The 24,778-nt window shown below is 45.2% G+C and overlaps 1 protein-coding gene and 1 long non-coding RNA gene across 2 annotated transcripts; one reads left to right on the forward strand and one right to left on the reverse strand.

Annotated features, from left to right (window-relative positions):
* Nucleotides 1-400: 400 nt before the first annotated feature.
* On the reverse strand, nucleotides 401-1,667 carry LOC307049099. Its single transcript, XR_013810729.1, has 2 exons — nucleotides 1,626-1,667; nucleotides 401-1,074 (listed from the first exon to the last, which is right to left on the reverse strand). It is a non-coding gene; the product is annotated as an uncharacterized lncRNA (long non-coding RNA).
* A 19,111-nt stretch (nucleotides 1,668-20,778) lies between these two features.
* LCE5A (late cornified envelope 5A) lies at nucleotides 20,779-21,076 on the forward strand (the record flags this gene model as incomplete). The annotated part of the gene is given in 2 exon segments (XM_079721762.1): nucleotides 20,779-20,862; nucleotides 20,864-21,076. Coding segments are annotated over 2 exon segments (297 nt in total).
* Between the last annotated feature and the right edge of the window lie 3,702 nt (nucleotides 21,077-24,778).

The raw sequence follows: 24,778 nt of genomic DNA on the forward strand, positions 1-24,778 counted from the left end.
ATATGTCCACATTTTAGGTTTATTAAAACAAAGCATACCTGTACTTTTAAAAATTAATTTATGGGGCTTCCCTGGTGGCGCAGCGGATGAGAGTCCGCCTGCCGATGCAGGGGACACGGGTTCATGTCCCGGTCCGGGAGGATCCCACATGCCGCAGAGCGGCTAGGCACGTGAGCCATGGCCGCTGAGCCTGTGTGTCCGGAGCCTGTGCTCCGTAACAGGAGAGGCTGCAACAGTAAGAGGCCCGCGTACCGCCAAAAAAAAAAAAAAAAATTATTTATATTTGTTAGATTGATTTTTTTCTCCTTCCAGCCAAAGTGAAGAACCCAGGCATTTATTCAGAGAGAAGGAGTAAGACTTGGTAAGCAGAGTGAAAACCTGAAGTAAAAAAAAACAGGACCAGGGGGTTTAAAAACGTTTATTGTAGCAAAGTGGCTCATTCAGAGCAATCACATCCAAACCTCAGGAGAGGAAGTTTGAGCCCAGCCCAGAGTCTCTGTGCCAACAGCTGTTTCCACAGTGCAGCGCCGGTGTGGTCTTATCCCCAAGGTGAGACTCATCGAGGGGTGGACGAGACTGAGGGATGAGAAGCACAGGACCGGAGCCAGTTCTCAGCCTGCTGGTTACTTGGGTGTTGCTCAGAGCTCAGCTGGGAAGCAGCCTCAAGGCTGTGGAAACAGCTGGATCTCTGATGTCCCAGTCAGCTGATGCCACGGCAGCCCTGGGTCCAGGACCACAGCAGGAAGAGACTGGAGCAGGGCATCTTGGGAGGGTCCTTCTGGGGACACTTTGGGGGACACTTGGTCGTGGGCACTTTTAGAGGAGGCGGGCAAGGCTGCTGGGTTTGCTGGCAGGACATCTAGGTGGGAATTCAGTCAACCTAAAACCCAATCCAGGTGCTTTATGGATTTGTGAAACCTTAGGTTATTGTTTCCTCCTTTGGAATCTATCCCCAGGCTGCTGATATCTGGAGGTAACCATAAGTACACACACATTCATTAAAAATGAATGTACCTCTAAGATATGGCACAGTTCTTGTCGCATAGAAGATGTCCAGTGAATGTAGATGGAACACTAAAATGGAAGCTCCATTAGAACAGGGATTTTCAGCCCCCGACTCAGTTCTGCACACTTTATATTCCAGTGTCTAGAACAGCACCAGCTAATTTGTAGGAGCCCAATAAATAACTGAATACATGAATAATATATGAATGAGTAGATGAAGGATAAAAGAGAGAAAGGCAGGAAGGAGGGCAGGAAGGCAGTTATATTCAAGTAGAGAAAAGGACACCAGTTGGCATTTTGTGGTAATATTAGGTGTCACCATTTTCTCCATGTGCACCCGCCCCCTCTCTAAGCATCCATGAACGCATCTGTGAGAGGTAAATGGCCTAGGATACGCCCTCCCCAGCCAGCTGTCTCAGTTGCCAGAGGCCAGACGTTGGCAAGAATTTAGGTCGGCTAATCACTCACCATCCAGTTTTAGGGGGTGTAATTCCCAGGGGGATCCACCAGCCCCGAGGCAAAATCTATCCTCCTCCCTCCTCCCTCTTCTTTCCCCGTGGTCTCCAACAGGCCCCTCCCTTTCAGCTGTGTCCTCTCTAGGTTCAGAAGGACCCACTCACCTGGTCAGACCAAGATGTGTACGGCCAGTCCCAGAGGTTGAGGGTGGATGAGGAACCGGTGCCTGAGATGTGTTTTATAGGCTCCCGCCTGACTAGGCTCCGGAGGAGCAGGAAGTGACTCCTCCTACCCTGGGCACCTGCAGTGTAATTCTTGACATTCAGCTCCTCCCTGACTATTCATTCCATCCGGCCCAGGGAGAGCCTGAGTTATGCTTCTGAAGCTGGAGGCCTGACCCTTACCAAACCATATTCTTTTCCAGGCTCAAGACTCCATGTAGCATCATAAGGAGTCTTAGCCCCTGGGTCAAGAACCTGGTTTCTCAAAGCACTATGATCCTGTTCTTTCTTGGAAACATATAAATAAACAACTTTCCTGTAGTCTCAATTCAGCCCATGATCCAGCTTCCTTGGTCCTTGAGAAAATGCCTCATTAACCTCATGGGCCAGCTGCTAGCTTTGAGCCTGAGCATTTTCCAAGTTGGTTGCTTTGTAAACCCCATATCTCTTCTCTTCTGTCTCTGTCTCTCTCTCTCCAGTGAGGGAATGAACATGGGGATCAAGGCTAAAATAATTTAGGAATTACTGCCTGGACTAACTTTCTTGCTGGATATATACTAAAGGATTATTTGAAAACAGTTCTGCCTTAATGTTGACAATCCATGTTTTCATGTCATCACTCTTTCTCTAATCCTCACAATAACCGAGGGAGGCAGTACAGCTACATCTCACCTGTTTAATAGATGGCTATAGGGAAGCTCAGGGGACTAAAGGCTGGGAAAGAGCAGGAGCCAGTCTCACATGTGGGATTCCCTGGCTCAGCTTTCACTCCACTGCTCTTTTTAGCCCACACCACTCAATTTTCCCCAACATACCCCTGAGCCCAGCCTTGTCTTCCCCAGAGAGTAGGTCCAAGTATGGTCTTTCTGTTACGAGGTCTCAGTCCAAAGGGGACCTCCTGGGAGGGGTCAGAGTGAAGCTCTGCCCTGTTTTTTCTCTGCACCCTACTTCACCTGTAAGGGCTGCACTTAACGCTAAATTGCACATCGGACATGCTGGGGTCAGCCTTGGGCAGGGAACTAAAGGCAGCCTCCTGCTCTGTCTCTGAGCCCAGCTGGAATGAACTCAGCCCTGTGCTCTTCTGTCGATGAGCTAAGGGTGGGGCTGCTTTGACATTGGACCGGACTCTAAGGGGCACCCACATGTTTCTCCTCTTCCTCGTTGTTACCTGTCCGTTCTGTGGGCCTGCAGGCTTCTTCTCAGGACCCCCACCTGCTCTCCCCCTTCTACCCAAAGCCGACACGTCTGCTCTTCTCTTGAACACATTTCTCACAGTTTCCTTCTCCATGGCATCTGGCCCCTTCACATGGGAACAAAGAGCGTGGGGAAGGAGTAAAAATCTGGGACCTGCTTGTAATATTGGGTTGCTGAGGACCTCGGAGAGCTGATGACCTTGTGACCCTCTGGGTCTCAGGAAGGGCAAAGGGCAAAGGGAGGAGGAGGAGGAGGATGTGATGGAGGGGAACTCCCTTCTACACAGGCAGGTCGTTAAAGGCTCCTGTGGTCCTGCAGCGGGTCCTGAGGTCATGCGGGAGAAGGGGATGGAGATGGCTAATCAAATAGATGCGTGCTTTGACTCTCTCATCAGTGGGGCTGCAGTCTGGAGGTGGATAAATAATTAGGTTGAGAAGAAAGCTGGAAACAGCAATCTTGTGACTTATGTCCTACTTGGTGCTGTGGAAGGAGCTGAGACTCCTCCCAAGCTTCCCTGGCTCCCATGGAAGTGAAAGGGATCCAGAGGTTCCCATCTGTCCCGCGGAGGTGGAAGGAACTCATGGTGCTGGCAGAAAGTTCGCTGTGGGTGTGGGGGCTTGGGAGGTGGGAGGGTGACCCTAGCCAGGATGAACAGGGTCTGTGCCTCTACAGTTGAAAGTGTCAGGGTGGGCTGCTGGGGACAGGATGTTCGGGGGTCACAGCTAGGGCTCAGGGAGATCCCCAGCTGCAGGAGGAGCTAGAGTGAACTGGAATGAGCCAGGAGGATACTGCACCTGCCCAGGCCATGGGAACAGAACACGGGTTCACTGACCACCTGGCCCCAGCCCAAGAATCCTGTCAGTTCAGTCCTTCAACAGTAGGGGGCAGCAAAGACCCAAAATAGAACAGTAGAACGCCAGGCTTCCCTTGGCGTGGGGCTTACAGGCCATATAAGCTTCCCTGCTCATGAACCCAGATGCCAGCTTGGGCAGGACAAGGGGGAGGGGGTAAAACATGTTAATAGAGAGGTGAGATTTACTTTGGATAATTTCCTAAAATGAGATTTTCTTAAAAGAGACAGAAATATATACAGTTAATTAGTAATTTTAAGGGTGTTTTCCCCTGTATCCCCATCCTAAGTGGGCCAATTGCTCAAGAAACAACTTTATATTCATTTCAATGAACGAAGCCCTAATTCTTTCCACATTTTGGTTTAGTGTACAAATGTTGCCAACCTACCACATTTTATACAAAGCCTGGTCTCCTTGCATCCTGCTCTCCTGGGAAACACCCACGAGGTGTACGTCTCTCCATCTCTGGCTTGCCCCCTGCCGTCTTTGCTCTTTTCCATGTCCCACCCACTTTAGCTCTCAGAGGCAGCATGGAAGGAAGTTGGATGTGTCTCATCACTTGGCCTCTACATGACTCCTTGGATGCTCATCCCTCTCACCGGCCCCTCGACCCACTTACCTGTGCCTCACCCATCCATCAAGGTCTAGCTCAGCCCCACCCCTCCCAGAAGGCTTCCTGAATCCTGCCGCAAGTCACTCCACCCCATTCCCCAACCAGTCTCCACTGTGCTGTCCTCCTAACCTGCTAGAATGCTGGGTATTTGTATTCTATAATCTACCGCACCATTTGGCATTGTTCTTCTGTAATGTGATTTCCTTGGTCTAATGTAATAGCTATTCTTTGGTGTAGTAGTGCATACTAAATGAAATGGAATGTTAATACAGTTCTTTGTCTGAGTCAGCAGCAGGAAGACTTTGGAACTAAGCCTTCCCAGAACCCCACTAAGGCCCTAGGAGCTCCTTAAAAATTGAGATAGAAGTTCACATACCATAAAATTCACCCTTTCAAAATGTGCGATTCACTGACGTTTAGTATGTCCACAAGGCTTTGCAACTTTCACAACTATCTGATTCCAGAACATTTCTCTCACTCTAAAAAGAAATTTATTAGCAATTAGTCAGTCCTCCCATTCCTGTTCCCACCCTCCAACTCCCCATCTCTATCCCCTGGCAACCACTAATATACTTTTTATCTGTATGGATTTACCTATTTAGAAATTTGTATAAATTACATCATATAATATGTAGTCTTTCCCGTCTGGATTGTTTTTACTTAACATAATGTTTTCAAGGTTCATTCAAGTTCTAGCACGTGTCAACACTTTATTCCTCTTTATGGCTGAAAAATACCTCATTGGATGGATATACCACTTTTTGTTCATTTATGAATAGGTACTTTTTGGCTATGAATAATAATGCTATGAACATTCCTTTACAAGATGAGTCTTTTTATATACATACACAGAAACAGTATGGATGACCTTTTAAGAAAAATAACCCACTAGGCAAATTCTCTGGGTGGAGAAGGTTGCCATATAAGAGGAGAAGTAATCATGTGTGTAGTCAGCAGTGACTTCTTTTTTTTTTTTTTTTATTAGTTTCTGCTTTATAACAAAGTGAATCAGTCATACATACACATCTGTTCCCACATCCCCTCCCTCATGCATCTCCCTCCCTCCCACCCTCCCCATCCCACCCCTCCAGGCTGTCACAAAGCACCGAGCTGATCTCCCTGTGCTCTGCGGCTGCTTCCCACTATCTATCTACCTTACGTTTGGTAGTGTATATATATATGTCCATGCCTCTCTTTCCCTTTGTCACAGCTTACCCTTCCCCTTCCCCATATCCTCAAGTCCATTCTCAAGTAGGTCTGTGTCTTTATTCCCGTTTTACCCCTAGGTTCTTCATGACATTTTTTTTTTTTTTAAATTCCATATATATGTGTTAGCATACGGTATTTGTCTTTCTCTTTCTGACTTACTTCACTCTGTATGACAGACTCTAGGTCTATCCACCTCATTACAGTGACTTCTGATAGTGGGAAAATGGCTCTTGGAACTTATTGCAAGTTTGAACTTAGTATTTCATAGATAGAAAATGGGTTATTTATGTAGTTGTCAAATCGTATGCTTTAAAAATGTTATATTCAATCTCTTTTTTTGTCCCTTAATCTCTCTGGCAAATGATACAGTTTTCTGATAACTTTCAGCAGTTAAAGACTTCAGTCTAGCACTAAATTTAATGGTTTTTCCTGACTCATGAGCTCAGACCTAACCCATGGCTCAGGAATCTGCAGTAAGTAGGGAGAAGTGAATGGTCTGAGCTTCCAGTTTCCTGCAGGTTCTCTCCTTCTCCCTCTTTCATTGGTCTTATTTTGGGCATCCTTTCATCTTCTGTGCATTGGGATCTCTGGAGTTGGATTGGGCTGGTGCTGTAGTAATCCAGCCTTTGTAACCAGGAATGCTTCCCAAACTCCAGGGGCACGTGATAAGCTCTTCAAAGCATCCCCTCATTGGTCTCTATTCTGGGCTCTGAATTTCTACAGCACATCGAGCATCCAGATGAGATTGGATATATCCATTTCACTTTCCTGCAGGTACCACCAATCTCTGAGTGGTTTTCTTGTCCCTTTGCTTGGCTTGAGAGGTGGTAAAAACTAACTCTTTACACTCACGAGGGGAGAAAAGGGAAATAAACCACAGCCATTTCCCCAGAGATATCAATTCCTTACTCCAAGCAATTTTCCCACTTCAGAGAATGCATCTATAATGTCTTGTCCAGTCTTTATAGGCTGGTGGGATGGGTCAGTGATGGTCTCATGATGGCTCTCCTCTTTTTCAGTAAGTCTGGAGGAATACCTGCAAATTCCTTGGTGCTTCAGTAGAAATGTTAGGGTGCCATGGAGAGGGAGTATGATGGGGATTAACTTCCTGGTGCCCAAGACGCAGAAGCTTCAAAGCTCATGCTTGGAAACTGCCTCACCTCGCTGTTCCCTGAGTCTCAACGTAATCTCCATTCCATCTTCTAAAGTCTGCTGAACACTTCTCAGGTGGGCGTGGATCTTAGTTTGTTTCTGCCTCATCTCCATCCTTGTCCCGCTGTCCATGGATATCTGTGATAGTACAGGAGTCACTTTTGGAGGCCGTTCCTCTCATCTGTTGTTAAGAGCTGAACTGTGATCCCCAAATTCATATGTTGACATACTAACCCCCAGTATCTCAGAATGTGACTATTTGAAGATGGATCCTTTAAAAAAGCAATTAAGGTGAAATGAGGCCATTAATGTGGGTCCTAATCCAATATGACTGGTGTCCACATACAAAGAAGAGATTAGGACACAGACACAGAGAGTTATGACCATGTGAAGACACAGGAGAAGGTGGCCATCTCCAAGCCAAGGAGAGAGGTTGCAGAAGAAACCAACCCTGTAGACAACATGATCTTGGATTTCTAGCCTCCACAATTGTGAGACAATAAACTTCTGCGTTTTAAACCACCCAGTCTGTGGTACATTGTTATGTCAGCCCTAGCAAATGAATACATGTTTTCCAAACTTCCTTTCAACTCAGCTTCTCCTCTCTCTATTGTTCTTTCTTATTGCACAGCTATGTCACATACTTGTCCACGTCTCTTGAATAAGGCTGTAAGCTCTCCATGTCAGGGTTTTAACATGTCTCTCTAGTGACAACGAGATTGAGCATCCAATTTGCTTTATACACGTTGGACAGTAGGGGGAGACAAAATCAAAAGCATCAGTCCAAAACTGGTGGAACATCTTGGAGATTTGGCTGGATTCCAGTGACCTGACCTAAAGAGCAGGAGGCTGCCCAGACGTCACTACAAACCTCCTTCTCCTTTAAGGCCTGATGTAATGCTACCAATCTCAACTAATCAGAACTGACTGTGCCTTCCTCTACAAAGCATGCAACTATGGTCTGCCTTCTATGTTGTAAACCTGGTTATAATACCAAACCCTTACATGGTGCTTATACTTTGAGCCAGACACTATTTAAAGGGCTTTAATAAATTAATATATTATACATAATATAGTTACTATATTTATATAATAGATTTAAGTTAAATAATATAAATTTATATTATATATTAATATATTATATAATATATAATTAATAGTAATATAAATATATAATTAATAATACAATTATATAATATAAATATATTACAAATAAGTAATAAATAATATAATATATAATACTATTGTTATAAATATTATAAATAGTACCATGTATATTAATATAATATTAATATGATATATAATTTATAGGAATAATTTTATAGCATCCAAGTCCCAGAGAAGTCAAGTATCTTGCCCAAGGTTGAGTTGGCATTCAAATTCAGCAGACTGGTTTCCAAGTCTGTGCTTTTAAACACCTGCTGTGCTAGCTCCCTCATGGGTTTCTTGGCTTCTACTACCAGGTTTTATGTCCCTATATGGCAGTGACCACATCTTACCCATCCTCATATCCATCCCTTTAATCTCTCTTTCCTCACAAGCACCAAATACCAAACACAAGCCTTGTGTTTGCTGCTTGGAAGACATTAGAAGCTTAATAAAAATTTGCTGAATTATTGACCTATTTTCTCATGTCACAGACAAGGAAATTAAGACCCAGGAGCAAAGCCCTCAAATCCAAGACCAGAACCCAAGCATCCTGACCCCTAGGTATTGTAAAGACTGGCTGGGTCAAGTTCTGAAGTATCTCAGGCCCAAAGAAGTAGGAACCTGTATTAATAAAGATACCAAGAGATTTCCCTTAAGATTCCACTTTCAGTATGTCTTGTCTATATCACATCACTGACTTTCTTTAAATTAACTCCATGAAATATTCTGGTGATTATAGAAAGGAAGGGTTTGCAGAGGGGAAAGGAAAACATTGATTGAGCACCTCCATGTGTCAGGTACCATGCAGTAAGTTCAGATTTGTTATCTCACTTATTGTCAGACCAACTCCCAAATTTAGGCAGTATTTCTCCTATCATTATCGACATGGAAACCAAGGTTCAGAGTGGTTGAATAACTTCCCCAAGACCACAGACCTGAGATTCAAACAGGAGTATGACTTCAAAGGTTGGGTTTTCCTGCCCCACCACCAGGGGCCATCTCAACAACAGGATGACACCTTCAGAGAAGAAAATATTGACTCTGGGGGATGCCAGGGCTTGTGTTTGCACTGTGGCTGTCAGGCAAGGGACCTGGGGCAGCTAACCTGGAAAGCCCGGGATAGGGACCAAAATTCCTCCCCAGACCTCTGGATGTTGGGAAAGTAAATTTGCATTCTTCATATCGAGTTTTCCCCTTGTCGTATGGGGACAGGATTGCCATCCCATGAGAAAGTTTTCCAGCTCGGGAGGGGTCCTCTCTGGCTGCCCTAAGGTCTACACCATCTACAGTTTTCTTGAAGGGGCTGAAGTTCAGAAAACCTGGGTTCTAGGCCTGGTCCTGCCACTTACTAGCTGTGAGGCACAAGGTGAGCTGCTTTCCTCTCTGGCTCTGGGCCTTGGTTTCCTCATCTGGAGAGAAATGTACCTTAGCCACCACCACGTACCACTGTGCGGGGTTCCTCCTAGGGCTTAGACTTGAAACCCCATGATTGCAAGTTTCTTGGGGTCAGTACCTGCTTCAACACACATGCATTCCCCAGGAAAGGGCCATACTTAGTGTAAGTTTCAGATGGTTTTCAGACAGCAGATTTTGAATGGACAAGAGAGAGCCTGAGGGCATTGGCCGAGGAAGAGGAGCATGAAGTGAGGAGATCAACAGGGGGAGGTTGACATCACCAACCAGACTTCACAGTGTAGTGGGACCAGCAGACTGAGCAACAGGCCACTGGCACTCACCAGTGTGTTGCCTCGGCCACCCAATTATCCTCTCTGGACCTCAGTTTCCACATCTGTCCACTCACTGTATTCCAAAGCCAGACTAGATTCTGTTCAAAGCTGGGCAGGCCTATCTTCCCACCTTGGCATCCCTGCCAGGATACCTTTTCTTGCCCTGCTCTCTCCTGGGTGCACCTCTCCTTTCTCTCAGCATCTTGGCTGGGCATCAATCTGCCCCTTTCCTACTAACTAGAAGCCAAGGAACAAGGCTGAAGGTGGAAACACTAAAGGGAATCATTCTCCTGTCTACTATGGAGCAGCTGAGAGACACCTGGTTGAACTTTGCATCTAAGCCCTAAGCTGTGCCACCCTCTGCATGGCCTCCTGAGCATCCCTTTCTGCCGTATAATAACACCTCAATTGATGTTGCTTTTCCTTTTCATCTTTCTTACATTCTGACCCTTCCAGCTTTGAGTGAGAGAGGGAAAACACAGGAAAGTCCAGCACAGATATACACAGAACTTTACAGTATAAAGAAAACTTTCATATTCACTGTCTAATTGATGCCCATAACATCAGAGAGAATGACCATGCCTGGGTGAGAGTCCCTTCTTGCACTTCCCTAGGACTTTGCGCTTCTCCTTTTTTAGCTGTCAGCACTAATGTGATGTCCTGCTTTAATGTCTGTCTTCCCCAGTGAACCTTAAACTTCATGAGATCAGAGGCATGTGTCTGCTCCCTGCTGTGCTCCCAAAGCCTAGCGTATAGCTGCTGCTCAAAAAATATTTGTGGTTTGTTTGAGTGACTAGATGAAGAGCCATCATAGTTTCCATTTTACAGATGATGAAACTGAGGCCCCAAGAAGCCAAGTGACTTTCTCAAAGTCACCTAGCTAATCAATGGCAGAAATAGGATTCTTTCTGGCTTCTAGCTTAGAAGGTTGAAGGAGTGGGCAAGGGTCATTCACCTCCCATCAGGCATGGCAGAGTAGGGCTGTCACTCCCAAGACAGAACATTGAGTGTTACCTCTCCTATCACTCCCCACCCCATCTACTTCTGCGGAGATGTCTTGGGAGGGTCTATGCACATATCATACTGTCATATATGTATGTTTATGTGTCTCTCCACCCAACCCTACCCTGACCCAGAATGGGAACTGCTTAAGCACAGTGGCTGAGCCTTCTTCTCATCTGTATCTTTAGGGTCTAGCACAACACCTGGCACATTATAGGTACTCCATCTGCTTTTGAGGATGGAATGATTAACTGATGGATGAACCTTCCAGTAGCAGCTCCAAGTGTCTTTTGGATGTGACACTCTTGGTGCAAGGTCAGAGTGAAGCTCCTTTAAGCCAGGTGTGCCCCTTAGTGGAACCAGTGTAGGGGTGGTGTCAACAGTATTGGGTGTTGGGTACCATTCCAAAGACTATGAGCCCCTGAAGACAGAGCCTGTGGGAAACCTGCAGGACTGATCCATGGGCTCCTCTTGGGAAGGAGGGTCTTGAAGAGGTCTTCTCATCCAGCCTCTTCTTATCTTACACAGCGATATGCTGCTCCAAAGGCAGAGTGACTGCCTGAACCCAGGCTCCACCCCCAGCCCGACCTTCTCGTTCCCAAGGGCCTGCAAAACTAACTGAGAAATTAGAGAACTCATTTCCCAGTCATCAGAAGTGTCCCACGTGGGTCAGATCTGGGTCACAAAGATTAGCCATCAAGTTCATTCCTTCTTTCTCACACTCTTTGGGCCAGGGCAGTGTTTGCCCTTAGGACTGTCATCCAGAAAGGCACCAGCAATGCCCTGACAGAGTGTTGACACTCAGCTGTCACCTGGGGTCTTTCCTTCCCTTCCTCCATCTGCCTGGCCCCCGCCCCGAGCTCACTGACATCACATAAGGCTGCAGGGTTATGTGAGGGACAGAGCTATTCATAGGTTGATGTTGACTATCATCACCATTATTTGATTATGTTTATATTATTATTATTAGCTTATATTTTTATAGTACTTTATGGCTCACCAAGTACTTTGCTACATTTGACCTCATTGGATTGGGTAGCATGTAAGTAGCCTCTATTTTAGAGATGAGAAAATTGAGATTCAGAAGAGTAATGTGACATGCCCAAGGTTACAGAGTTAATATGGCAGAACGGAGACTCAAGAGCAGATTTCCCTCTTTCATATTCGATTTTATCCCGCTGTCCTCACTCTGCTCAACTTCTTCTTTTTCCACTTTAAGGTTATTAATGGTGCACCACTGGTCTTTGAGTCTTCCACTTCTAACAGGATTCGCTTCAGTCACCCCGTCTCCTGGATCCCAATGAGAAATATGGCACCTCCGTAGTTGAGGCCCACAGTGCTTCTGAGACAAGTTCCTTGCATGGTGCTGGGGTGGGAGAGATGCGCTGAAAACCCCAGGAAGAGACAGAGCTGGCACGACCTAAGAGCAAAGGATTATAGGGCCTTTGCCATGTGCCACAAAGGGCGCTACATTGACTGTTAAGCTTTCTGACCCAAGAGACTTTCTACTCCAGTAAATGAAAATGTATGTCCAAGACTCTTGAGATTAGTGGGAGGTGGCCTCTGTTCTGGGAAGTTGGCTTCAGCAGGGCTACCCAGGTACTGATAGAGGCTCACACTGCTCTCAGTCAGCTCAGTGGTAGCTGCTGCCCACAGTGGCACATGGCTTCCCTCCCTCCCTCCTTCCCTCCCTTCTTTCCTTCCTTCCTTCCTTCTTCTTCCCACAAATATTTATGAGCCTCTACTATGCTCAAAGCATCTTCTGGGTCTTGGGGATTCAGCAGTGAACTGGGAACCTAAAGAGATCAACTATCTGGTACATGAAGAGCTTGGTGCAGGGCCCAAGCTCTCTCTGCACCAGAGAAGCCCTGAGCACTAGGAATATTGCTATACCTGCCAGGAACTGAAAGAAGTTCAGAAAGCTGGCCTCACCTAGAGGGATTCCACAGAATAACCTCCCTGGGAGGGCAGTGACTGAACACACCACATCGGAGGCCCAGTTCCTGCTCCCCCAGGCCGAAGTTCATTGGAGAGATGAGCCATAGAAAACAGGAGTGACTTCCTCCCATCACCTCTCAAAGTCCGTGGGCTCCCCCTCCCTCAGTTGGGCAGCCGGCAGTCAAGTGGACACTCTGTGAGGCACTGCCGGACTCTGTTCTCAAGTTACAGCTCCCCAGGTCCTCCCTCGGTTCAGCTGTGGCTAGTGAAATAGGTGGTTTGGACAACAGAGATGGAAAGGATGTGGGGCTCAGTGGCTGGAGCCCTGGTCCTGACTTCCAGAGCCAGTTTCATCCTCTAGATGAGGAGGGATGAGCCAGATCTCTGACAGATTCCAGGTGACCCAGATTGTCTAAGAATGACTCAAGCAGGACCTGATATCCTTCCATTTATCTAGAAGGGATCCAGAATTTCTAGGGTTTGAAGTCTCCTGTTTGCCCAGTATCCCAGGGAGACCAAGGCAACATGCTGGAGAGAAGTGACTTCAGTCACGCTTTCCACTGACTCAGGCTGAGTCAAGGTCAGATCATGCTCTGCCGCGACTATGATGGCCCTGTGGACCTCCTCCCTCCCTGATAATGACAACTGGTTCTCATTCCTTCCTTCACTCTTCACATAACAAGTATCTGCTGAATGCTATGCGCTCTGCACTGCATCCTTGAGGACACAGTGGTGGACAGTGTGAGGCATCTGTCCCCGAGGAAATCTTTCAGGAAGTCTTATTCCTACTGAGCGTCTGTTATGTGCTAGCCACTGTGATATGCCCCCAAGGTCACAGGGGGAACACCTAGACACTAACATGAAGGGTCTCAGAATCTAACAGCAGAGGCCAGTCGTGAACACAGGGCACAGCAGGTGCCCTGTCAGAGAGATGCTCCATTACAGGGAGCCAGTGATGAGGTCCCACCTGGTCAGGTGTCTCAGAATACAGTCTTTGGAAGCATGTAGGAGTGGGGGACAAAGAGTGTTCTAACAGGGGGTGCATATAGGCACGTTCGGGGTGGTAATAGCTTAATGTGACAGTAGTGTCCCTACCATGCAGGGGAGACAAGCCTGGGGAGGTAGAAGTTGCCAAAGTACAAAGAATTCAGGCACCATTTGGAAGGACTTGGATTTTTTCCCCTTTGCGGGTAATAGGGAGCTACTGAAAGTTTTAAATAGGCTCAGATTTACATTTTACACAGGTGGCAAGCATCCAAGGAAAGAAGGCAGTAGAACTGGGAAAAGGAAACCTGGGTGCATCTTTGGATGTGGGATGAGGGAGAAGGAGAAACTAGGATGACTCTCAGTCTTGGGTCTTGGGACCATTTACTGAGGGAACTGAGGGGCCTGGAGGGGAGGTGGTGATGGTGGGTTCTGTGCACATGGATTGCTGTCAACTGTGGAACATGGTTTATGCCATCAGAAGGTCTGGATAAAGAACTGGTAGTTGGGAGGAGGGAGAGAGACCCTCACATTGCAGTGATGGGGAGCCCTTATGATGGAGAACATTTAAGGATTGAGAGGGTCTGTGGATATTGAGGCAGAGGTAAGGAGAGCAGAGGATGAGTAAAGGAGAGTAAGAAGAGGTTCTGGAGACTGAATTCCCTGGATTGAGCAATCTGCAGTCTTAGGACAGAGCCAGTCATATTCCCAGATCACTCATTGGATTTGGGTGGAAAAGACTGGCACAAAGGCAGCAGGCAGTTTTTGGTCATTTTGTCATTAAGCTAGAGACTTCAAGCATCTGGTCAATTGCTTAGACCCCTATTGCATGACTCAGGCATGCTCCGCCTGTCTGCCAGAGCTGGGAGCATGACAGAAGACGTGAAGAAGTCTTGGCCTTGCAGGGCGGGGAGAGTCAGGCTGTGGTGGGCATGGGTGGCTGGATCACATACTGGAGGAGGGAAGGGAACAAGGGGCAGCTCCAACCTACAGTTGCACGTCCTGTTTGCTCGGGTGTGTGGGTGTCTTTCCTCTTTGTTACAAGTGATATTCACTTCCTACCTTATTATTATTTTTTATTTGTCAACAGAATCTCCACTACTTGAAGCAGAATGAAGAGAGACTGTACTTGTCACTCATTTCCCATCTCTGTTCATTTCTTTCTTTCCTTCTTTTCCTCCCCCCCCCTTTTTTTCTTTTCCTCTTTCCTTCCCTCATTCCTTCTTCTCTCCCTTTCTCAATTCCTTTCCCACTTACCGTGTATCCAGTCTGGAGCTAGGCTCCAGGTTTACAATCAGATTAAGTGTCTTCAGTCCCTGAACGTGAACATAATCTGTTGACCTTTGTGACCTTGAGAGAAGGTGGTGTCTTGGGGTGGAGAGAATCCTTCTTCCTAAATATGGGTGCAGGGCCTGCCTCTGGAGTGGTCACTTTTCAGTTCAATAAACACTGGGGTCCTTCTGTGTGCAGAGCATGGGGTGAGGCAGCCCCTCCTCAGTCCCCAGCTGGGCTCAAGAGTCGGGAACCATGAGGCTCCCCAGGCCTCTGGCACTGAGACCGATTCTTGCCTGGACTACGATACATGCTTCCTTCCAATGGGCTCCCTTCACTATGCCACCCAGGGCACCCATGTTCCCCCAGCTTTAGGAATTCAATAGAAAGATAACATATAGGTCTGGCTTCTAAAGAGGTCATTATCTTGGGAGTAAATGACATCCATATACAGAGCTGTGTAGGGTGTGACGAAACATCTGAGACAGTGAGTCTGACAGAGAGGGCTTCTGAGACCAGACAGGTAGGGAGGTGGCATCTGTGCTGCAGGTGGAGTAGAAGGGAGGGAAACATTTGAGTCCCAGGAGCAAGGACTGTGTATAGCTCTCTCCCTGTGCCTACAGCACCAAGCATGGAGCCTGGTGCTTAGTAGAAGCTCAAAACATCTGCAACGTTGAATAGAAGCATCAAATGCCATTTTTGTGAAGACTTCTCTGATACTTTCAGTGAATTTAGAATGTCCTGAGACATTTTATAATCCAAGTAACATAGATAATAAAATCCACATTTTTCCTCATTGCAGGAAAATTAGAAAATGTCAGTAAGCAAAAGGAAAAAAGAAATGCTTGGGATTCCCCACCCAGAATTACATGCTGTTGACATTTTAATACAGATCCATCCAGACTTTTTTCTCTTTATTTACATGTATTATATATAAATATACAGACATATTTGGAGAGACTTATATAAATGGAATGGGCATATTGTATGCTATTGTAACTTGCTATAAACTTTTTTTTTTTAAATTTCTAATCCACTTTGCTTAAGCTTTGGTCCATAGTCATCAGTCTGCTCCTATTATAGTTCACTGGGGCAACTGTCAGTGGGCAGTGATAGTGGCTTCCTCATCCCTGTCTCTAGGGCCTGGGAATGCCCTAGCAACAATTCTGACATCTCTGGGTTTCCACCGGTCACTGATAACTATTAATAAAGGCAATAGCAATTATAACAAGAATAAGAGTGTCTAACAATTACCAAGCGCTTCTTACATGCCAGGTCCGGGGCTAAGGGCTTTATAGACATTATCTCAAGGGATCCTCATACAACCCTATGAGATGGACAATGTTATTGCCCCCATTTTGTGGATGAGAAAACAGGTTCAGAGAGGTCACACAGCTGGTAAGTGACAGAGCTGGGACATAAGCCCAGGCTGCGTCTTTGTTTATCTTTGAGCATTTTCTTTGTCATCTCTTAACTGAAATTCCCCTTGGCCAAAGACATCCTGTCAATATCAGATATGTGAGCCTTCAATTCCAAATGTCAATGGAAATAATTTTAATACTTTGATCTCCTTTTAAGTAATTAAATCATGTTATGAAATTTATTTTTAAAAATCTAAGTGTATGTATTAGTTTCCCATTGATGCTATAATAAATTACCATAAACTTAGTGGCTTAAGACAAGTTCGGTAGGTCAGAAGTCCAACACAGGTCTTACTAAGCTAACATCAAGGTGGTGGCAGAGCTGTGTTCCTCCCAGAGGCTCTAGGGAGAGCCCATTTCCTTGTTGTTTCCAGCTTCTAGAGGCTGCTCGCATTCCTTAGCTCATGACCATTTTCAAAGTTCATCATTCCAACCTCTGCTTCTGTTGTCACACGCCTCCTCTTTAACATCAATCCTCTTGCCTCCCTCTTAAAAAAAGGTTCACTGGGCCCACTTGGATAACCCAAGACAATTTTTCGATCCCCAAATCCTTAAGCTAATCACATCTGCAAAGTCCTTTTTGCTGTATAAGGTAACACATTCACAAGTTCTGGGGATTTGGATATGGCCATATTTGTGAAGAGATGCTTTATCCTGTCTACCACAGTGTGTGTCAGGGCAATAGTGAATAGTAAAAATAAAACAAATAAATAATAAAATTATCTTCCCAATGTTAAACTCCAAAATCAGCATGTAACAGATGAGAGCAGCACTCAGCAAAGACCGCCCAATGAGGTGCCTTCAGCAGAGGGAAGAATGATCTACTAAAGAGCACAGAGGAAGGGCAGCCAGGTGGCAGATGTTTTCAGCACCACCCTAATCTGTCCAGGGCTGGAGATGTTCAGATGATCTGATGGGGATGTCTAGTTTTTTTTTTACCATCAAAACCTGAGGCCATTATGTAATCCCCCCATCACCAAGCATCTCCAGATTATGACTCGACTTCTTTGAGAAATTTTCCTGCCAGAAGAGAATGTACCCATTAGGCCAACATTTGATACTCATGTTTCTCTTTGTAAATTGACATCCTCAGTCTCTTGTGACTTAGCTGCAGTGACTCAGCACCGCCAGGATTGATAAACTCAAAGTCATGGACAAGGTTGAATTTCTGGGTCAAGGAACCATCTTCAAGGTAGTGCCACCCTAGAGAGCATTCTTGGGGTCTTCCAGCTGGCCCAACCTTGGTGATGCCAGACACTGCCTTTCAGATATAGGTACTTGATTCCTGGTTACTTAGAGCAACTAACAGTAAAAATTATGTCCAGATTTTCTAACCATGGCATTCAGACAATGATCCATCATGTTTACTACTATTTTCACCCCACTTCAATAGGCATTTTTAACAAGCAAATTATGTAAAATAAAGCTTGCTAGAAAAATAATCACAAGAAGAAATAAAATATTCAAGAGGCAAGGTGCCGTGGAGAGAGGGCTGATAGCAGGATCTGAAATCCAGCCTCTAAGTCTCTGTGTGATCTGGGACAAGCCTCTTTCTCTCTCTGAGCCTCAGTTTCCTCATCTGCAAAATAAGGGGCGTGGTCTAAATCAGTGATTCTCAACCGGATGGAACCTTAGAACCACCCAGGGAACTTTTGGAGGCTGTTGATGCCCAGGCCTCACCGGGATGGGGTACCACTGTCTCTGAATGAGCCAAGGTCCTTTCTACATCTTCTATTCTCTCATTCCATGAAAAGTCTGGAATTTGTCAATGAGAATCTGGGTTCAGATTTATTGGAGGCATCCATCCTCCTTACTAAATAGCAAATTCAACAAGACAAGGAAATGAAAATTGAGTGTCTACTACCTACAAAGCACTAAACTAGATCCCTTAGGGGTGCCTGCACTCAAAGACCTTACTGTGTGTCAGCTAGGTGGCCACATACCCAAATAATTATAGGTAAAAGGGGATGGACATTGTTCCTTTTAAAATTAATCACACTCATGTATTAAGTGAATAATTCCTTTAACCTTACTGGGCTTCTTTTTTCAGAAATTCAGAGCCTGCGTTACATTATCTTTCTCAGCAAACGGGGGATGAGAAGGATCCCCTGGTGAACAGAGCTCTAGCAGTCAAAGCAAGCTCTCTGGCTCCCCACCTGGTGGTCTTTATAGAACATTTACAAGTGACACAGCATCAGGTTTCACTTTTAATGTTGACTGAGTGCTTATTATGTGCCAGACACTATTCCAAGAGTTTTATGGATGTTAACTCATTTGATTTGCAAATGATCCTGTGAGATAAACACTATTACCTTCCCCATATCCCAGATGTGAGCAGTGAGACAGAGAGCTCCGGTCACTTGCCCAAGGTCACAAGCTGCTCAGTGGGGAGCTGGGACTGGAGACTGTTCTAGAACTCATGCTCCCAACCACTTATAAAAGGATTCTGGGCCTTCCATGAAATGTTCCATGTTTGCCCATAATAACGCCTCCGAAGGATGGTAACATGGGAAATGTTTATGTTACAATGTTACGTGAAAAGTTAGTAAGATAAACTCATAAAAGTACCTGGTCAAAGACTGGGTAAAGTCAAAACAAAACAAAAATCACTAAAAAACTATACACAGTGGAAAAGATTGAAATATAATCATAAAAAGAGACAGAATGTAAATAGCAAAATATTAAGAATACTCAGAAGATGGGATTACAAATGAATTTAAAATTCTTCCTGTTTGTATTTTTTCATAAAGACTATGCTTTCCCATAATCTCATACTTCAGTGGCAAGTAAGATATTACTCTTTTTCTGTAAGAAAACATTAGGGCTAAGCTCTGATACTGCAAACAATAGTTTTGGCTTCAAAAATTGGCAGATCAGTAATTTGAGATTTAAAAGATCTTTTCTCATGGATATAAGAGTATCCATAATGATAAAATTATTTTTAAACTAACATTTTGAACTAATAGTCCCAGATACTGTTCTAAGAACATTATAATTCCTTATTTAGTGAGCTAGTAATTGTTTTAGCCCCTGTTATAGTGATGATTAAGTAACTTGCCTGAGTTTGCAAAGCTGGGAACTGATAGGAGACAGTCTCACTGTCCAGCTTAGAGCTGAGGTGTCTCATGTTTCTCCCTGTCTTACTTCCTCTCACTGCAGTTTTCATTCTGAATATGGCAAATTTTGACTACCTTTTCAGCTAACCAGAGTTTGATGACTTTCCTGGGGACCTAATTTGTCCTCAGAATATTTTTTGTAGGGTTCCATCACAGGCTTTGCAAAACTATACAAAAAGGATCTTTCCAGGTTGGATGCTCTTTTCTTAGTTATGACCAGAACTCATGCCTCACTTCTGGCAACTTCCATCCAAATCTAGTTCTCCTTCTCCATCTGCAGCATATACCTGGTCCCTGCCGTCTCACCTTGGGCAGGCCAAAGTTGCCTTGTTTAGGACGATATGTGGAAAGAGAAGCCATTCCTAGACTTTTTCTACCCTTTCAAAGGGATTGTTGGTGCCGAATCAGTGTTATTTGTGAGTTCTCTTGGAGGGTCAAGTTCAGGTAAGGAGAGAAACCCAACTACCCACACCATCTGCATGAGACCTGCTTAAAATAGCATCACTGAGATAGCAAGCATTCTTAGTCCAGGCTATGGCATCATCTAAAAATGAAAAAGTCACATTAGATTATTGGCTTGGGCCTGGCACTTTATTTTGGATCTCAATCCTTATTCCAAAAAGGTTCATTTAATTTCAGGTTGGGAATTTTCCCCGCCATTTCCTATACCAACGAGAAGAGAGAACTTCTCTTCATTTCAGAGGTCTAGAACCCTACTGACCGAGCCTGGGAAATAGGGAGCATAGCAGAGCTGCCTGTGAGATTGACAGACATTGTGTGCAATCTGCAAAGTTCCATCCCTATTTTAGCTAGAGGGCAGCAATTCTCAGGGGATTTCCTGTGGGTTAATAGTTGACATGCTTATGGAGGGAGGAATTGGGTCCCTGGGATGTGAGGGAAGTGTTGTTACCTGTGCCCTTTGTGAAAGATGCCATCAGCATCCTGCCCCATGGTCTGCATCGCCTGATGCCAGGTCAGAGCTGAGGCTGTATAAAAGGCTGAAGCTCCTGAGGGCACCTCAGTCCACCTGCCTCCTGGGTGATCTGCTCCAGTGCTGAACCAAGTGAAGGTATCTTGAGGACCAGGAGGGACTCTTGGTGCTGGTGCTTTGGGCAGACAGAAGCCCTGGGTGGAGGCTGAGGACAATCTTGAAGAAAGACAAGGACAAAAGCGGGTTTGAAAGGGAGGATTCTGCTGGAAGGGGAGGCAAGATTAGTGGAAGGGAAAAAAGGATTGGCGTCTTTTTGAGGTTGCAAAAACTTCATTTGAAACTATGGAGTTCCTAGGTTGAAACTGTTTGCATGCCTCTTGTAACTCATTTGGGGAGATTGGGTTTTAAAAATCTGATCACTATAAAGAAGAAATCTGGTGAATTCATAGTTCAGTTTTAAATGTAAGGAAGTTATCTTGGGCTAGTTGCACTTAAAACTTCTGTATTTTCTTCCAGGTTCATTCAGCTCCTGCTGAGATGTCCTGCCAGCAAAACCAGCAGCAGTGCCAGCCCCCTCCCAAGTGTGCCCCCAAAGGCCCAGCCAAGTGTATCCCCAAGTGCTCCCCCCAAGTGCCCAGCCCCCTGCCCACCTCCAGTCTCCTGCTGTGGCCCCAGCTCTGGAGGCTGCTGTAGCTCTGGGGGTTGGGGCTGCTGCCTGGGCCACCACAAGCTTCGCCGATCTCTTCAACGCTGGCACCATAGCTCTGGCTGCTGTGGCAGCGGCAGTGGCCAGCATTCTGGAGACTCTGGCTGCTGCTCTGGGGGCCACTGCTGAACTGGGCCATGAAGACCACTGAGGAACAACACTTCAGGAGCCCAAGTGCTGATGACCTGCCCAGCCTGAGTCTTTTCTTTTTCTGGTTTGGAAGAACGGACGAAGAGTGGAAGCGCTTCTGAAATACTTCGCGTTTCCCTCTTCTTCCTGCTCATGTTCATTCCTTTGTGAGGTCTTGATGTTTAATCTCTGACATTCACTGGCTTGATTCCCCTCTCAGATATAGTTCTTTGGAGGACTTGGATTGGAATTCAGTTATGAAGCTGTTTTCCCTGTAACAATAAAGCTTTTTATTTCCTGATGTCACTGCCTCCTGATTATTTTGTTCACCTCTCCCACTCCCCACCCCCTGCCTCAGGCCATCCTCCCTTCCCTTCTTTTAAATGTAAGTGAACACTTAAAAAAATCAGTTTGGGAAACAGATTTCAGCACTGAAGCTACTTAGACCTCTGGGAAACAATATTCCCTTTTATGATCTGAAGGAGGGAACTTTAAGCTTGAAGAAAAGGATCATGTCTGAGACCATTCTTTTGACACAAGCTTTCCATGAGGAGGGCCAGGAACGGGTTTTCAGAGAGGAGATGGTGGTACCCAGAAAGATCGCAGTGAGAAGACTCTGGAAGGGTTTCTTTCAAGCATGGGTGATGGTTTAAAAAAGAATTTATTTCCTAGTCATGAGCAATAGATCACCTAAAGTGCTCATTCTGGGCTCCAATGAATTGACACCTTTACTTTTCTGATTATTATAAACCTGGGTGCTTCCATCAGTTGACTAGAGAGGAAAGCGGATGGGAGTTAGTTTCTGGGGGACTGTTTAGGAGGCAGGTATGGAATGGCTGAGCCCATTTCCCCTGGTGCCTGAAAGCCTGAGTTTGGGTCTGATTAGGGAACCAAGAAGGACCCCCTCCTCTGCCAAAGACTGTCTCCATGTGGTTGGTGTGTGTGTGTGTGTGTGAGTGTGTGTTTGTGTGTGTTTGTGTTTGTGTGAGGGGATGGAGGTGGGAGCCGGGGGGCTTCTGTCACTGCATTGGATTTTCTGCTTCCTTTAGGAATAGGATGATTCCTTCAGTAAAGACTCAGGAGTGATGCAGTAAGTCCCCTACATACGAACCTTCAAGTTGTGAACTTTCAAAGATGTGAATGTGCGTACTCAGGTCCAATCATGTAAGTTAGTTCACACATCTGGCATACATTCTCACATGCAGCCTGCCCTGCATCTCCTACTGCTGATGACCCTTCAGCTCTACCATCTCCCATTTCCTCTCCCTCCTCTAGTCAGTAACCCTTCTTGCCTGTTCACTCGATGCCAGCCCCTGTATGCCAGCTGTTGAACTGTACTATCGTATTTTTCAAGGTACTGTACTGTAAGATTAAAAATGTTTTCTTTATTTTTTGTGTTTGTTTGTTTTTATGTATTATTTGTATGAAAAGTATTATAAACCTATTACAGTACAGTACTATATAACCGATTGTGTTAGTTGGGTACCTAGGCTAACTTTGTTGGATGTACGAACAAATTGGACTCATGTACGTGCTCTTGGAACAGAACTTGTTCATATGTAGGGGACTTACTGTAGAAATGATAATTCTGAATCAGGCTTTTATGTACAAAATGAACAATTAAACCTTCCTTTGATAAGAGTTAACAGTGGTGGGTAAAGTAAGTTAGTATATGAGGTTACAGCAAGTCCATATAATGAGCATGTACTTGCCCAAATCATCTCCCAGAGGAGATTCTGTCTCCATCTTGTTACTTCATTACTTCCTCTTTTCTAATACCGACCTCACCTTTCAAATGTCTCATCTGTATGCAGCAACAGGTGGCCCTGGGTACATGCAACCTGTTAATCAGGCTCTAAAGCCATGTTAAATGAAACTGGTATCTTTTTGTGACTTACCTTTCCTTGTGTGCATACTCATGCCTCTCCCAGCTCACTCACTCCCAAACCTATGTCTCACCATCAATTCTTGAATTCTTAATCTTGGATTTCACTTTTACCTCATATTCATGGTTGTGGGCTGTTGCATTGATTAAGAAGCAGTTCTGAAAGCAGTTGACCTCCAAAGTCTTTCTCAATTCTTAAAAGTTAGTTATTCTAAAGGCACAATTTTTCATGGGCACTTTGGACCTTTGGAAAGGTCTCCTTTCCTCCCTCCCTCCCTCTCTTCCTTTCTTCCTTCCTTCCTTCTTTCTTTCTTCTTTCTCTTCACATTGGGCAGTGGCCCCAGGGAGAACCTATCTTCAAAAGGAGTTTGGGATGAGGTCAGGAGTGGAGAGTCTCACAAGCTGGCCTGGTATTTGGCAATTCGACCAGCATCCTGCACAAGTTTTTCTTTTTTTTATTTTTTATTATTTTCTGCTTTATAACAAAGTGAATCAGTTATACATATACATCTGTTCCCATATCCCTTCCCTCTTTTTAAAATTTTTTATTTATTTTTATTTATTTTTTATTATTATTAGTTTCTGCTTTATAACAAAGTGAATCAGTCATACATATACATCTGTTCCCACATCCCTTCCCTCTTGCGTCTCCCTCCCGCCCACCCTCCTTATCCCACCCCTCCAGGCGGTCACAAAGCACCTAGCTGATCTCTCTGTACTATGCGGCTGCTTCCCACTATCTATCTACCTTAAGTTTGGTACTGTATATATGTCCATGCCTCTCTCTAGCTTTGTCACAGCTTACCCTTCCTCCTCCCCATATCCTCAAGTCCATTTTCAAGTAGGTCTGTGTCTTTATTCCTGTTTTACCCCTAGGTTCTTTATGACATTTTTTTTCTTAAATTCCATATATATGTGTTAGCATACGGTATTTGTCTTCCTCTTTCTGACTTACTTCACTCTGTATGACAGACTCTAGGTCTATCCACCTCATTACAAATAGCTCAATTTCATTTCTTTTTATGGCTAAGTAATATTCCATATGTATATTTTCTTTTAGGCCCACCAGGGCTGTATGGGGCTTTGGTAACCTGACTACACTCACAGCTTTCCTGGTCTTAATTATTCCATAACTTTGCCTGGGGTTTTCTTCCAGTCTCCAGTGACAAAGAAACTGCCACTGAGATTCCCATAGGCACATCCTCACCATCATCTTCACACAATCCCACCCAGAAGCATCTGGATGAAACCCAGCAGGCTTTTTGCATAAACTGTGGCCTTCCCCGAGGGGCCAAGGACCAAGATCCTGAGAGATGTGAACTAAGATAACAAGTGAACTATTGGGGTGGCCAAAAAGTTCGTTTGGGCTTTTCTGTAGGATGTTACAGAAAAACCCGAACAAACTTTTTGGCTAACCCAATACAAACTACCATCTAGATGACTACACTGGGATGAACGTGTGAACAGGGGAACTGTGGTGTGTGTGCATGTACACTGTAGAAAAGGGCAAAGAGAACAGGTCCCAAGAAAGGGGCAGACTTCTCTTCACTTGAGCCCCAATGCCCTGTCTTAGCACACACACAGCCCTCCCAGCTATGAACAGAGTCCTGTTTGGAAAGTAAACATGCTATAGCAATCCTGGCACCTCTGTGCGGTGACTTGAATACCCATGTGCACCACCTACGGTGCTACCTGAGTGATGAATGTCTCTGGGATGTAAGCGTCAGTTGAGAATGGCTATTGGGAAATGGGCCCCTCCCAAGAGCCAGCGCCTAACTGGAACCTTATAAAAGGTTCTCTGGCTAGTCCATTGCCTA

The sequence above is a fragment of the Hyperoodon ampullatus genome (assembly GCF_949752795.1).
Source record: "Hyperoodon ampullatus genome assembly, chromosome: 2".
NCBI classification, from domain to species: domain Eukaryota; kingdom Metazoa; phylum Chordata; class Mammalia; order Artiodactyla; family Ziphiidae; genus Hyperoodon; species Hyperoodon ampullatus.